This window comes from Akebia trifoliata, chromosome 7 (genome assembly GCF_017979445.1).
Source record: "Akebia trifoliata isolate Shusen 1 chromosome 7, ASM1797944v1, whole genome shotgun sequence".
Taxonomy (NCBI): Eukaryota; Viridiplantae; Streptophyta; class Magnoliopsida; order Ranunculales; family Lardizabalaceae; genus Akebia; species Akebia trifoliata.
The window spans coordinates 32,342,554-32,357,003 of NC_141381.1; the positions used below are offsets into that span (position 1 = coordinate 32,342,554).

Here is a 14,450-nt window from a genome sequence, read left to right on the forward strand (position 1 = left end):
TTAAACAAACAAGGCTTTCATAATCTTCATAACCAAATTGTCTGTAGAACAGCATTAAATAGAAAGCTCCGGATTGGGGAGCCACACATAATCACACGGAACGATCACTGCTGGAAGTACAACAGAACAAAAGGTTATAGAACACCAACCAAAATGACGGATTAGAGTTACTGGAACTACAACAGAACACAAGGTTACAGAACACCAACCAAAATGACGGATTAGAGTTTTCCAAAATACGAGAAGGCAGAATAACCAAAGGCAAATGTAGTTAAAACAGCCTGCCTATATAGCCTCTAAAGCCTGAAGAATATCTGCCTTCACGTCTTCAAAATCTTCAACTCCAAAGCTGAACCGAACCAAGTTATCCTTGATCCCAAACATAGCTCTTCCTGCCGAGCTAAGATCCCTACACAAAAGACAAAGCTAGCATCAAATATTTGATCAAAAACAAGTACAACTTAATTATATATAGAGTTCCTTCGTTAGGAAGTATTTTCTACCTTTTTTCCTCATATTTAGATGCATTTAGATCTCTATATATTAGAAGATTATGAATATTATGTGAGTATGGGTTTTTTTCTTTAATTTATTTCAGCTACACTGGAATTGTTCAACTTGGTGTGCTCATCAGGCACTGTGCAACCAAACTAATTTATTTATTCAAATGTAGAGAATAGCAATAAGTACCAGTAAGACATAATTGCAGGCTGATCTACAATGCTCTCGCATCCTCCAAAGGAAGGGGCTATGTAAGGGATTTTTAAAGCATCAATGAACTTTTTGGTAGTATTCAAGTCTCCATCGACCTGCACAAGAAAAATAAATTAGGCTTCCCAATAATTGTACAACTACCACCCCAAAATTGTTGTAGAGAAAACAAAATTAGCCCATACGAACATATTGATTCTCACCTCAAAACTGACCACACCACCAAAGCCAGTCATTTGTTTCTTGGCTATGTGATGTTCGGGGTGACTTGGCAGGCCTGGATAGTGGACGTGCGTCACCTGACAGTTAAATCAGAAAATTAGATTATCTACAACTTAATTGAAGAGTTCTAATGTTTCTAAGTGTACCATTGCAAATGTACTTGATTGATAACAAAATAATTATGTAGAATACCCCTGAAACTCGAAGTTTTCTCAATCAAGTTGTGCATCATTTCAAGTTCTTAGAAAACTCAATTAGTTCAAAACTAAAAACAATTTTATAATTGTTATTGACTAGAGAACCAATCCTTGTGGATCTTATTGGACCAAAAGGACCATACAAAGCTTTAAAATACCTAGTACAACTGTACAACCTACAGGCGGCCTTTTAAGCCTTTGAAAAGCAGGACAAATAAATTTAAGCTCGTCCATTTAAAACTAACTAGTGCATCACATCACTTATTGAGAATAAAAGTTGACAAAAAATTATACAGCACCATCTCAAAATCATGCAGATGTTTTATTATAGGTAAAAGTTCCCCCATTGTGGCTTAAGTGTTTACAGTAAGCAAAATTTGTTAATCCTCCAACAAATGGGGACAAAAGGAATATGATGCTTGTAAACTCTTACAATTATGGAGTACCTTAGGATGTGCCTCTAAAATTTCGGCCATCCTCAATGCTGTTGAGTTTTGCTGCTGTACACGAAGATGCAGTGTCTTCATGCCTCGGATGATCAGATACGCAGCATTCTGATTAAAACAAAAAGGAGACAACAGGTTACTATGGTTCTCACTGAAGTACATCAGACTTGCAACTTGTTCAATAAGCATAAAGGAGTATAGCTGCAAATTACAAGTACTTAAAGAGAAAAATCTTCAAGTGTCACATATGATGGATCCAAATGAAATGTTTTTTAAGCCACTTGAAACATGTATCACACAACAATAGACAATGGGTGCACTGTATAGCACAACCTGGTATCAAATATGAGATTGCTTACCGGGTTCAAAGCACCACCCAAAACGTGATGCAACTTACGGACTTTAGAAATCACTTCCTCAGAACCACTAATGCAACCTGCAAGAACCTGAAAGATGGAATAGGATTTTTGTCTATTACTCAACACAGCAACACATACATCATATATATATATATAGAGAGAGAGAGAGAGAGAACTAAAGATGTTGGAAGAACTAACATCATTGTGTCCTCCAATGTACTTTGTTGCAGAGTGCAGAACAATATCTGCACCAAGGGCGAGGGCTTTCTGGTTCATAGGTGTGGCAAAAGTTCCATCTACACAGACCAGTACACCTTTGCTGTGACAAAGCTTTGAAACCAACTCAATATCAACACATCGGAGGTATGGATTGGTTGGAGATTCTGTAAAGAAAAGAGACACCTGCAGGCAAAACAATTCAACATATCAGATGATGCTGTCATCCCCTCTAAGGGATCAGAGCACAAAGGAATTCCAAGAAACAGGGCAACCAGTTTTTGCAGTACTAACATTGTTCTGATCGAGTGCAGATTTCAGGCCATCCATATCAGCAGGGTCAATGACAGTGACCTGTATTTTGATGATAACAAGAAAAATTAGACACATGAAGAAGAAGAAGAAAAAAAGAGGGTGGAGGTTGGAGCGGCTAGAAAGCAAAGAAGCTCCAAATACATCGCACGAATGATATTACAGCAATAAAATAACCAAACAACTTAATATCAGTAGTTTTGACAGCAACATCTATAATGTAGATAACAGAATTACAGGCTATTTGTTGTGTGCGCATTCTGTCATGACGTCGTTACATGAACATGCATTAGTTGTGAATTAAAAATATAACTATGCTTATAAATACTGATGAATGAAGAAATTTTATTACAGGTAGTCGAGGTGACCACACCAAAAGAAGAATTACAACGAAAAGAAAAGAAAAAGGAAAGCAAACACTATAAGTTTCCGGTTCTATTACAAATTATATCATTACATACGTTTTCTGAATTGTTTCCATCTATTTTGTTGTTCTCCTCCTATTTTCTTTGGCTGGTCTCCTTGACCACCTCCTTTTTCGTACATTATTTTTCAATCTTCTTACATTCTATACTTCTCCAGACAAATATTGAATTAAAAATACAGCTATTCATATATCTTTATATGCATTAGCAGTTGAGAATTAAAATATTAAATATTAGATGGGCACATTGATATGTTCATAAACTTAACCTTGCTTTGGCCAGTGTATGAATCCAGAAGAATTTTAAATCTACCATAAAGAAAAAATGGGTGGTCAAATTTGACACTGGCAAAGAAATCTTCCTAATTGTATCAGAGCAGTTACTGATCATAACAGATCAAAAGTAGAATGTGAAATCCTATGCGACCACTAAAAAAATATCCCAGACCAAAGGAGTGAAAATAGTACGAACTCTAGGATTGCAACTTATAGCAACAAGTAAATGTGTCCTAATTGCATTGGAAAAAGCAGGATATACTTGAAAAAAAAAGATGCAAGAGAGAAAACAAATAACATAAGAACAATTAAATAATACCGAGATATCCATGTTGGGAACAAGATAATCTTGTATGAACATTCTAGTCTTCCTGTAGCAATCTGTGGTGGTCACTATATGACCGCCTTTCTTAAGCAAAGCGAACATCATAACCGTACTAGCACACATGCCAGATGCCACTAACAAAGTTGTTTCAGCCCCTTCGAGTGCACTGCTCCAGTAAATAAAATAAAATTTTCTAAGTTAGTCATAGTATCCAATGGCAACAATGACCACAAGAATGTACAATTCCACATATAAAATGAATGATACAGACCTTATCTTCTCCTCTGCAACAACAGTAGTTGGGTTTCCATAGCGACCATACTCAAAACTTGCATGGCGTCCCTCCTATCAACAGATCAAACTATATATTAGCCACAGCCCACAAAAACGACAATCGTTACAACCGGAAAAAGCATGACCGGGTTATATAATTCTCCATATGTATAATGACGGCATGATTATGGACATAAAGCCGTAGTGTGAGGTCCACGCGAGGGTGCCTGGACCTTTGGAGCGATCAGTTTGAATTCGGGATCATGGGGTTAGCCACTCTAGGGCAAACCCAGTTCGTGGAGGATACAAGTCATTTATGTTAACTGAAGGGGGCATATCATCAGTTTAAAAACAAAGGGGTATCTTCAATAATGAAGAAATCTTGGGATTTTTAAAATAAGGGTTATCTGTTCTCTAATATTGACTAAAACATGAGGCATCTCTAAAGTTCACCAAATTAGCGGGGTTCGGTACATTCGCTGATTTTGACAAACCCACTACAAACTGGTTCGGTTTGTACCAGTTTGCGGTTCTCTACTATTAGCCAACCCGGTAACATAAGTCTGGTCCTTAAGTTTTCATAGATGGATTCCAACTTCAAAACCATCACGGATATAACAGAGCTACCAAGAACTCCACCCATAAATCAATTTGACTCAATAAGGCGAGAACAAGAAAAATGCAGACCTTGAAATCAATGAGCTCGTCAGAGTTCCTGAACCAGTAAGCAGAAGTATTGACGACTGGGGTAGTGATTCCATCCGTAACAATTCCACGACCTAATCTTTCACCTACACAGATAAAAAAACAAACCAAATATTATGTTTCAACTCCAATAGAATAAACATTAGGACTCTTAAAATAATGGGGTTAAAACTTAGAATTACAACAACCAATCAAGAAGGTTCATTCTGATTCATCCACTAAATCGACCCTAAGAGAAAACCCATGAAAATTTGATACCGATTTATGCTTTGTCACCCATTTCTTGCACACGAAGGCAGATCAAAATTCCAGATTACACAACTAGTGAACCACCATCTTTTTTTATTTAACACAAATCAGATCAATCAACTGATCCTAACCATCCATCCATTGTTTTCTTTCAAAGAAAAAAAAGGATTTTTTGTTCTAGATCACTCATTCCCGATCTAAAACACAGTCCATTCGATGATGTGGTGTGGATCTAAACCTCAATAACAAGGGGGGGTTGTTTCTTGATCATCAAAACTTTCAAATGGGTTTCTTTCCCAAATCAATCGAAGAATCAATCCAACATTTTAAACCTAAACAAATTAAAAATTTGAAAAGCGTACCAGCATGAATTGCGATGCTCCCATCAGAGCACAAAAATGAGGCCTTCAAAGCGGCCGAACCTGACAACTGTACATCACTACTACTTTTACAACCAGAACCATCAACGGTCACAGCTTCATCAACGACAGGTATGCCGATCTCAGCTGCCGAATCGACGGCTGTAACGTTAGGAGTCAGATTGTTGTTCGACCAAGAAGCAGCAACCACTTGCGCCACACCAATATTACTGCAGTTCCTCCGAGCTTTTATACTAAGCTGTCGGACGAAATTGGGGGGAAACCTAAAGATCAGAGAAGACAGACCGAGCGATCCGCAGATCGGCACTGAGTTGGCCTTCCCGGTGAATCGTCCTGAACTCGTTTTCTCCGCCCGTGGATGAGCGAAGAATTCGGGATCTGAACGACATTCGAACGAAGGAAAAACCCTAGCGCCGCCAGAGACCGCCATTGTCAAACACTTTCTCTCTCTAGAATTTGTTTTCTCTCTCTCTCTTTCTTCGTTCCCCTTATGAACTTGAAGGGTTTCGCGTTGGTCTTTTTTTATAGACAGAGGTCCAAGATTGGGATAGAAAACTATAGTTAAATTTTTGTTGGGTTAGTTTCTCTAACTATGGTTAGTTATATGATGAGGTGGAGGATACCCACTTGCCTGATGACGCGGACTCCAATGTGACACACAAGTGATGGAGGACCGTCGTCCCACTCTTTCTACTCTTCATTCGATAATCTCTCGAATATGATTTCAACCGTTTGATCTATCAGAGCATCAAAGGAGTATGGATCCTTTGTTCTAGAATTTAGAGACCTGCCCCCAACAAGGTGAAAAAAAAAAAAAAAAAATTAGGGTCATGTACGTTTGATCTTTAGTAGGTAATTTTATTTTTTATTTTTTTTAAATCAAAAAAATTCATTTGGACTTCTTTTATCGTGGATTTCAATTAAAATTCAAGAGTAGTTCTTGAAAAAAAATCGTCTAATAGGGACTTCTTCAAATGATTTTTATAAGAAGTTAAAAACATAAAACAACTCAAGTGTAATTATCAAAATATCCTTCATTTTTAATCAAATTTTCAATTAAACTTAATCTTAAAAGATGAAATGAAATTACTAAAATACCTTTCATCTTTACTAAAATACTCTTCATCTTTATTCAAATTTTCAACTAAACTTAACCTTCAAAATTAGAAGGAGATTACTAAAATACTCTTTATCATTATTAAAATATCATTCATCTTTTCAAATTATCAAAATACCCTTCATCTTTACCAATAACTTAAATATCCTTCATCTTCTAAAATATCTTTCATCTTTACTAAAATACCTTTCATCTTTAATCAAATTTCTAACATAACTTAATCTTAAAAAATAAAATGAAATTTACCCTTCATCTTTATCAAAATACTTTTCATCTTTAATCAAATTTCCAACCAAATTTAATCTTAAAAAATAAAAAAGAATTACCAAATACCTTTCATTTTTAATCAAATATAACCTTAAAAAATAAAAGAAGATTATCAAAATACTCTTCATCTTTCAAAAGGGGATTACTACCAAAATAACATTCATCTTTACTACCAAGACTAAAAGCAATTCGTTATTACTACTTTATTATCAAAACATCATTTATCTTTACATGGATGTTGGATTATGTATTATACAGATATTTTCTTTATTAGAAAATTTTCATATATTCATTTTTAAGAGGAGATGTTGTCGAAATTTTGATAGAATTATAAATTTTATAAATTTATTTAAATTAAAAATAATTTATATATATATATTATATATATATATATATATATATACTTAGTGTAGTTATATATTTATTAAAGTTTATGCTCATTTTTTGTGTATTATGGGTGTATTATCAACATTAAGGATATTTTGATCATTTTACCAGAATCCAGTAATAAAAAATTATCAAATAAACATCAATTTCTAACTTATGTGCTTTTGTAATGAACAAACTTTTGCTGGATGTGACTTTTTAATCTCTAGGCTTGTATTTCTTCTAGAAGTCAATTTATAGAGGTAAAGCTGACTTCTGTAAAATGGCCTTGATCCAAGATTCTGAAAATTGATATAACTTCTACGTAACTCAAATTTAAAATTAAAATTCATCAGTGAAATTTTTACTTTTTTTAAACTGAACTGATTTTTGGTAAGGTTGATCTATTCGCCCAAGAAATCATGTTTTTAGATGTTATAAGGTGAGCCCAAGGATCCTTAGTAAGGGTGAAATTATTACTAACTTAGTAAGGTTAGTTGGACTCTAATAAAAAAGTTGATGGAGCTCATACCCTTCTAGGCTTTAATCCATCTTCAGCATTTTGTCTAAAGTTATGTTTTTATTTTATTTTTCAAAGTCTAATTATTATTTTTTTCTAAAAACTCATAATTTTTTTTTAATCAAAAGTCCATTATTCTAATCCATTGATTTATTTGAAAATTTTATCTATAATGAAAAAAACGACTTATCTTATTTAATTTAAATAATAAGCTATCGAACTTTAACGACGACATAAAAAAGGGATATTTTTGCAAATTTTAATATTAGCTCACATGATAATAGGGACCCAAAATTTATAATTTTACATATTTAAAATAATTTTATTGATTTTTTTAATGAAAAACGATGATAATGTCATTAATTTTAGAATAATGATGCAGTGACCTTAAGATTGGACCTCACATCGCACATCTTAACATGAAAGTGTATGAGAACCATAGATGATTTTCCTTTAGATACGAATAAAAAAAAATCTATGGTTTCTATCCACTTTCACATCAAGATGTGCGATGCAATTCTATCTTGAGGTCACTCCAACACGATTCTTAACTTTAAATATAAAAGTGGGACAATTTGACTCGTTCAAACTTCGGTGTCAAGCCACTCCTTGTCGCCTCTCTTAATATAATAGTAAAGATGAGGAAACTATGGATGAGATTAAGAAATTAATAAAACAAAACCAATAGATTTTCATGATGGAGGGAAAAAAATTAAGGATTTGGTAAAAGGTTGAAGATTTATTATATTCCTTGTCAATCTTCCGCTAAAGCATATTTGCACCCACCTAAAGCATATTTTGGAATTTGGAGTGGGAAGTGCAGAACAAAGTGGGTGAGTTGAGCATAAAGGTAGGTGCAGATAGAACTGCTATTTAGATTTGGTTTTTTTTCTTTTTTAATACTTTCTTAGAAAGAAAGTAAGACAAGTTGGGCTTATTCTTTATCATGCAATTCAAGTACCACGTGGACCCGTCAAATCACACTTAACAGTAAAATATTTGCTTGGACGAAAGCTTCTTTGCCTTTTTAAAATAACAAACAAAGCCAAACTTAAACAACTGGGTTTGATGAGTTTATCGGGCCAAATGTGTACAGTTGCGTAATTGTAACTCCAACTTGGATTGTGGCCCACTTTCGTTCTTTCAAAATCGCTGTAAATTGCTGCACCTAAACTTTTTACAATAGGCCCTGGAATTTTGGTTAATATTTGATATACCCTTGGATTTTCAAACTGATGACATAAACTTCACTATGATCATGATCTTACGTGGATGCCACTAGAGGGACAAATTCACAAACCATTGACATATATTTCAATGCTTCCAATCACATCTGCAATATCATTTGGTCTCTTATTTACATATTTAATTTTTTTTTAATTTATAGGGGAAAGGACCAAAATGGTCATTTTTGAGGCCAAAATAACTGGTCCAACCATGAGACCAAAATAATTGGTCCTACCATGCTTTTAAAATATCTTCAACCTTTATATTCTTATAGGTGGGGCCATAATCAGTTATTATTACACATTATTAAATATTGAGTCGTGATAATCTTACGTCGCTTTTGGCTCATTTCATGTTAATCTGAATAAAAAAGAAGTTGATTTAAACATCCCCTCCATGTTTTGATGAATATTTGAGATACCCCTATGTTTTTATAAGGATGGCATGCCATCTTTACCCTTGGGCTACTTTAGGAAAATGATATAAATGACTTAAATACCACCATCTCCAACTTCTAACCAAAAACTCTTATTTTTCTCCTAAAAATCTATTAATTTTTCATTAATCCATTGTTTTGAACCTTTTCTTAGCCTTTATGAAAGAGACAAATCTTCCAATTCAAGAAGAGATTAAAATATTTTATCCAAGAGATTCAATCTTCCAATTGAAGATGATGATGACACTTGGGCCATGTTTGTTTGCACTATTTTTCAGCGTTTATTGTTGAAAAAATTTTAATTCAACACTATTTTGATACTGAAAAAAAGTGCTAAAACGATAAGTACTTCGTTTTTTTCGACACGGACAAGTATGCCCTTCGTTATTTTGAGCATGGACAAATATACCCTTATTCTTAAAAGGATATTACCTCTTATATCTCATAGATAAGTATATAAGCACCCCACAAATTAATAAACCCACACCATGGCTAAATTATTTTATCTTATATGGGTTAAAAGTTTTGGAATGAGTTGATTTTTGACGAGGATGATCTCCTTATTAGTATATAAGCACCCCAAAATTAATAAACCCACACCATGGCTAAATGATTTTGTCTTATATGGGTTAAAAGTTTTGGAATATGTTGATTTTTTATGAGAATGATCTCTACAATGAGGAGATCATCCTCACCAAAAATCAGCACATCCTGAAACTTCTAACCTTATCAAAATAAGTTTAAAAATCGTCCATTTTTTTTAAAAACTATTTTTAACAAGTTAGAAGTTTCAAAATGAACTGATTTTTTGTGAGGATGATCTCTAGACCATATAGACCATCCTCACTAAAAATTTGCTTTTTCCAAAAACTTTAACCCATAGGGTGCTTTTATAATTACACACCATTCATTTCCATCGAAAATTATTCATCCAAAATTAAGTTATTTTAATGTTGATTTTAAATTTTGGCGACTTGTATGGCATTATTAATTTTAATTTGAAATTTGTGGGCATTTATAAGTAGAAATTATTATTTATAAATTGAAGATTTGAGTATTATTTATTATTTAAAAATGAATTGTATTTTAATTTTATAAGAAATAATATATTTTATTGTGTTTAATAAGAAATAGGCATTTGAAACATACAAACAATGTATAATATGATTGTAAGGATAACAAAGACAATTTACCAACTTCAGCAATGTGTAACAAACATGATTCAACATCTAAACAAACAACTTTTTCAACACTTAAATTCAACGCTTATAAGTTCAGTGCTTAATGCTATTCAACACTTATTTTTTTCAGTTTAACAAACAGCACCTTAGGATATGTTTGATTGCACATGGAAAATAGGGTGGAAAATCAATTTCTATAAAAAATGACATTTTTCAAGTGTTTAATTGCACATAGAAATGAAAATTCATTTTCCACCCGAATCAAAAAGTCCACCAAAACATGGATTTCACTTTCCCACCCATATAGGTGGAAAAGTGAAATACACCCATATTTTCCATCCCCAATTCTTTTCCACTCATATCTTCTTCTTCCCTACCACTACCACACTAACCTTGTCGTCGTCACCATCACTGTCGCCGTCTCCATCATCACCATCTCCGACCACCTTCTCTCTCTCTCTCTCTCTTCTTCTTCTTCTTCTTCTTCTTCTTCTTCTCCATCACTCACCTCCGTCGTCACCACCACCACATTCTCCCCTCATTTTCCTCACTTACCTCCGTCGCCACCATCACCACCACGTTCTCTTTTCTTCTTTCTTATCATCTTCTTTCTCACATACCTCTGCGGCCACCGCCACATCCTCCCCCTCCCTCTTCCTCCTCATCTTTTCTTCCTTTCCCCCTCCTCTTATCTTTTTCCTCATTCTCCTCCTCTTACTCTTCTTCTTTTTTCTCATATTTTTTTTCATGATTTTATCCAAGTAAAATCAAATAATGGAATTTGATTTTCCAACTCTACCTATTTTCCACCACTATTTTTTCATGGATTTCAAATTCCATGGAAAGTCACTTTCCATGTAATCAAACATACCCTTAAGTCATATTCTTTTAATCCCTTATGAAAGACCAAGGTCAAGGGGTATACCAGCAATTTAAAAACATGGAAATCTCAAATAAATGACTAAATAAATAAATTATATTACATTGATGATTTCTAAACTTCTGGCCAATTGGATATGAGGACAATTCTACCACGTAAACATCACGTGCATCCCACATGCTTCATACGAACGCTATTTTTTTCTTTGAATACTACTGCGATAGTCAACCAAAAGTAGTCAGCAAAGAACAAAATGGTCCACCATTTGCAGAAGGATTAGTCTGAATTGTTTGAAATTTTTTGTTGAACAAAATCAAAAGGAACAAAAAGGCTTAAAGATTTGATTGTTGTTTGAATTTTGAGGTGTCTAAGATCACAAGTCAAATAATTGGATTTGTCCTAACACTTACGCGTGCTTCACATTATTTATTATCCTTTGTAAGCATGATTTTAAAACTCGTCCGAAATTGAGAAGTATTGCCCGAGTTAACTCGATATCAGAGCTGAAAGAGACCAACTCACAAGTCACTTTTTTTACCAAGATTTAATACCTCACAATCAATTTTTTAATTTTTTGAACGAGACGTCTCAAACGAATCGAAAAACGCATCCGAGACGAGACGCGAAACCGAGTTTTAAAACCATGTTTGTAAGTCATTGTTTTCATTAGAAGCATAAGTATTACAAAAATGCATTAGATTGTCCCATAAGTTTTGTTTCTTTGGGTGAGAATATTTGAGATACCCATATGGTTTCAAATTGATGGCATACTCCTTGACCATAGTCTTCCTAGGAGTCCATGCCCTCATCTTCATCCTCCAACCAAAACCTGGTGATTTTTTGCCCAAAAACCCATTTTGTGCATTTTGATGATGTTGTTTTATCCATTCTATTTGTTGAGTTGGGTGTTTGTGCTTTCTCCATTTTATTTTATTTTTCTAGTTTTTCTACATTTTTGTTCTACTTTTAATTTTTTGTCTTGCCTTTTTCTTATGATTAATTTTTTTATTATTAACTAGAGTGATCAAGATTACCTAAACCCCCCAAAAAAGTACAAAGGAAGCAAAACAAGGTTCAAAATAAAAACAACAATAAACAAATACAGTTACGAACTACCCGGTAAAATTACAAACCCAATCCCACCTTCCCAAGAGGTCCTCAAAATAAATCCCTCTCGCTTCAATGAACACCGAACTCCAATGAATCAAAAGATCTAGAATGTCAATGATCACTTCATGGATTTCATGCCTCCTTATTCTCAAAAATCCTACAATTTCTTTCATGCTACAAACCCCAAAAAATGGCAAAGAAAGAATGATTCACAACTTCCTCTTAAACTCTTGAAAACCCACTCTCCATTGAGACCAACACTCAAACACAATCCAACGAGACCTAGGCATACACTCTAACATTCCGAATAAGTAAAAGAAGTGGGACCAAACCCAGGAAGCATACTCACAATGAAGTAGGATGTATAAATTCTTCTGCTCCCTTCATTTGGAGTATCACTAGTGTATTTCATCTTTTCTTCTTTTTTTACCTCCTTTCCTCTTTCAGTTTTTTTTTCCTTCAATATTTACAATTATGTCCAAATCCATTATATTTTGCATAACGAATAACTACAAACCAGGGCAAGAACTGTCTAACAAACAAACAAGTGTTATAAAAATTTCCAACAAATTCATTTCACGGTTCTTCACGCTAATTCAATGTTGAATTTTTGAATTAAAAAATTAATGTTTATTTTTATTGGATGGAAGTAACTTAATAAGTTACATTCTAACCATGGAATCATTACCTAGGAAATTATAATTTCTTTTATCTTCCAACGTATTCTTATTTGGGACGTCTTTTTCAATCCAATGTGTTGGTTAATTTTTTTGCCTATTGGCACTCCAATTTTTAACATCTGTTCTTCACACCTCTTTGAAACAATGGGGACTCATCATTGTTTATTTATTAAAGTTAATCCAAGGAGATCATATAATAAATTTTCTTTTTCTAATTTATTCTAAAGAAAATATTGTGAGATTCTTGAATCTAAAATCATCCAATCGATTTCACTTAAATTGTTCTCTTTGTTATTATTTGTGAGATATATTAAAAAGAGAATACCGAATATTTTCGGGCTCGCCATAAATAGAGATTGGAGTGCTACCCTCTCTGTTATAGATCATTGTATCCTAGGAGATAGATGTCTACAAACTGTTGGCATCAGAGCAGGGGCGAAATCTGTCTTAAGGACATCACATTCAACATGAAGCCTTGATCTTAATTTGCTTCTACAAACTGATAAGTTCTTTTAATTTTATATATTTTTAATTTTTTCTCATAATATTTATTTTGGAAACATCTTAACTTCTCATTTAATTCTGTATTTGATTTATTTTCTTAATAAAACTGATTTATACCCAACATTCAATACTCGCATTAGACCCATCCATAGCCATGAAAATGGGGAGCATTGCATATGTTCGATAATCATACAATTCGTGTACAAATTGTTTTCAAATAACTATAAACCTGAGCAAGAACATTCGTACATTACTAACAAATTATTGTTATAAAAATTTCCAAAATATCCATTTCGTCGCCCCACACTAATTCAATCCTCGCATTAAATTTAAACCCATCCATAATCATGAAGATATGTAGCATTACATAATTTCAATAATCATAATTTATGTACAATTGTATTCAAATAGATTGCAAGAACTCGTTTCCAATCCATTAAGCTTTGAATTAGTTATTTTCATATTTTCATATAGAAATCTTCCAAAAAATAAAAAATTAAAAATCCCTAAACTACATGAACATAATCATTGAAGAGTACTAGTTGTGTGGTATAAAGAATTATGTTTAAACATGAATTCAATTTCAATAGTAAAGAAATCAAAATTCATTTATTTTCAAATCTCTTAATTACCTCTAACGATGCAAAAAATCTTTGTAAATCCTTCTCAAACAAACAATTGGAACAAAGGTCTCTTTAACTTTCCTGATTCTCCTTTTCTGTGGTGGTGGCAGCGGCTTCTCGCTCCAATTCCTTCACCACTTCTGCTTCTGCAGCTTTCTCCGCCTGTAGTATAGGCTTGTAGTAATCTGTGTGAGCTTCCATACACTTCTTTAGCATTGAAGTTGTCTCGAAACACTTCTCAACTACATCTTCTTTGTTCTTCTCTGCTTCTTCGACGCAATTCTCCCAAGCAACGAAGTTATCCTTACATCCACCACCCTTCATGAACAAGCAGAATCCACATTCTCCTCTCTTCTTCTTCTTTTACTTCATTGATGGATACATTCGATTGATCCGATTCCGAACCTTTCGTGGTTTGATGTTCTAGGGTTTTTGTTTCTTTGG

General features: G+C 33.6%; 1 protein-coding gene across 2 annotated transcripts; it reads right to left on the reverse strand.

Annotated features, from left to right (window-relative positions):
• Positions 1–5,604, reverse strand: MTO1 (Pyridoxal phosphate (PLP)-dependent transferases superfamily protein). 2 transcript variants are annotated; one of them, XM_086448587.1, is made up of 11 exons: positions 5,078–5,603; positions 4,449–4,552; positions 3,760–3,833; positions 3,483–3,654; positions 2,446–2,505; positions 2,134–2,337; positions 1,936–2,022; positions 1,577–1,684; positions 915–1,010; positions 691–809; positions 1–409 (listed from the first exon to the last, which is right to left on the reverse strand). In XM_086448587.1, the coding sequence occupies exons 1-11, from the start codon at positions 5,523–5,525 to the stop codon at positions 286–288; spliced, it is 1,596 nt and encodes a 531-aa protein (XP_086304713.1). In that variant the 5' UTR covers positions 5,526–5,603; the 3' UTR covers positions 1–285. The 2 variants fall into 2 exon arrangements, 1 of the variants encoding a protein (XP_086304713.1); XR_015180099.1 differs by having other exon boundaries at positions 389–409; positions 1,564–1,684; positions 5,078–5,604.
• Positions 5,605–14,450: the final 8,846 nt, after the last annotated feature.

Coding starts and splice junctions, on each gene's coding strand:
- MTO1 (XM_086448587.1), bottom strand. CDS start 5,525: ATGGCGGTCTCTGGCGGCGCTAGGGTTTTTCCTTCGTTCGAATGTCGT. Junction 3,834..4,448: donor ACGAGCTCATTGATTTCAAG/GTCTGCATTTTT, acceptor ATCTGTTGATAG/GAGGGACGCCATGCAAGTTT. Junction 410..690: donor CCTGCAATTATGTCTTACTG/GTACTTATTGCT, acceptor TCTTTTGTGTAG/GGATCTTAGCTCGGCAGGAA.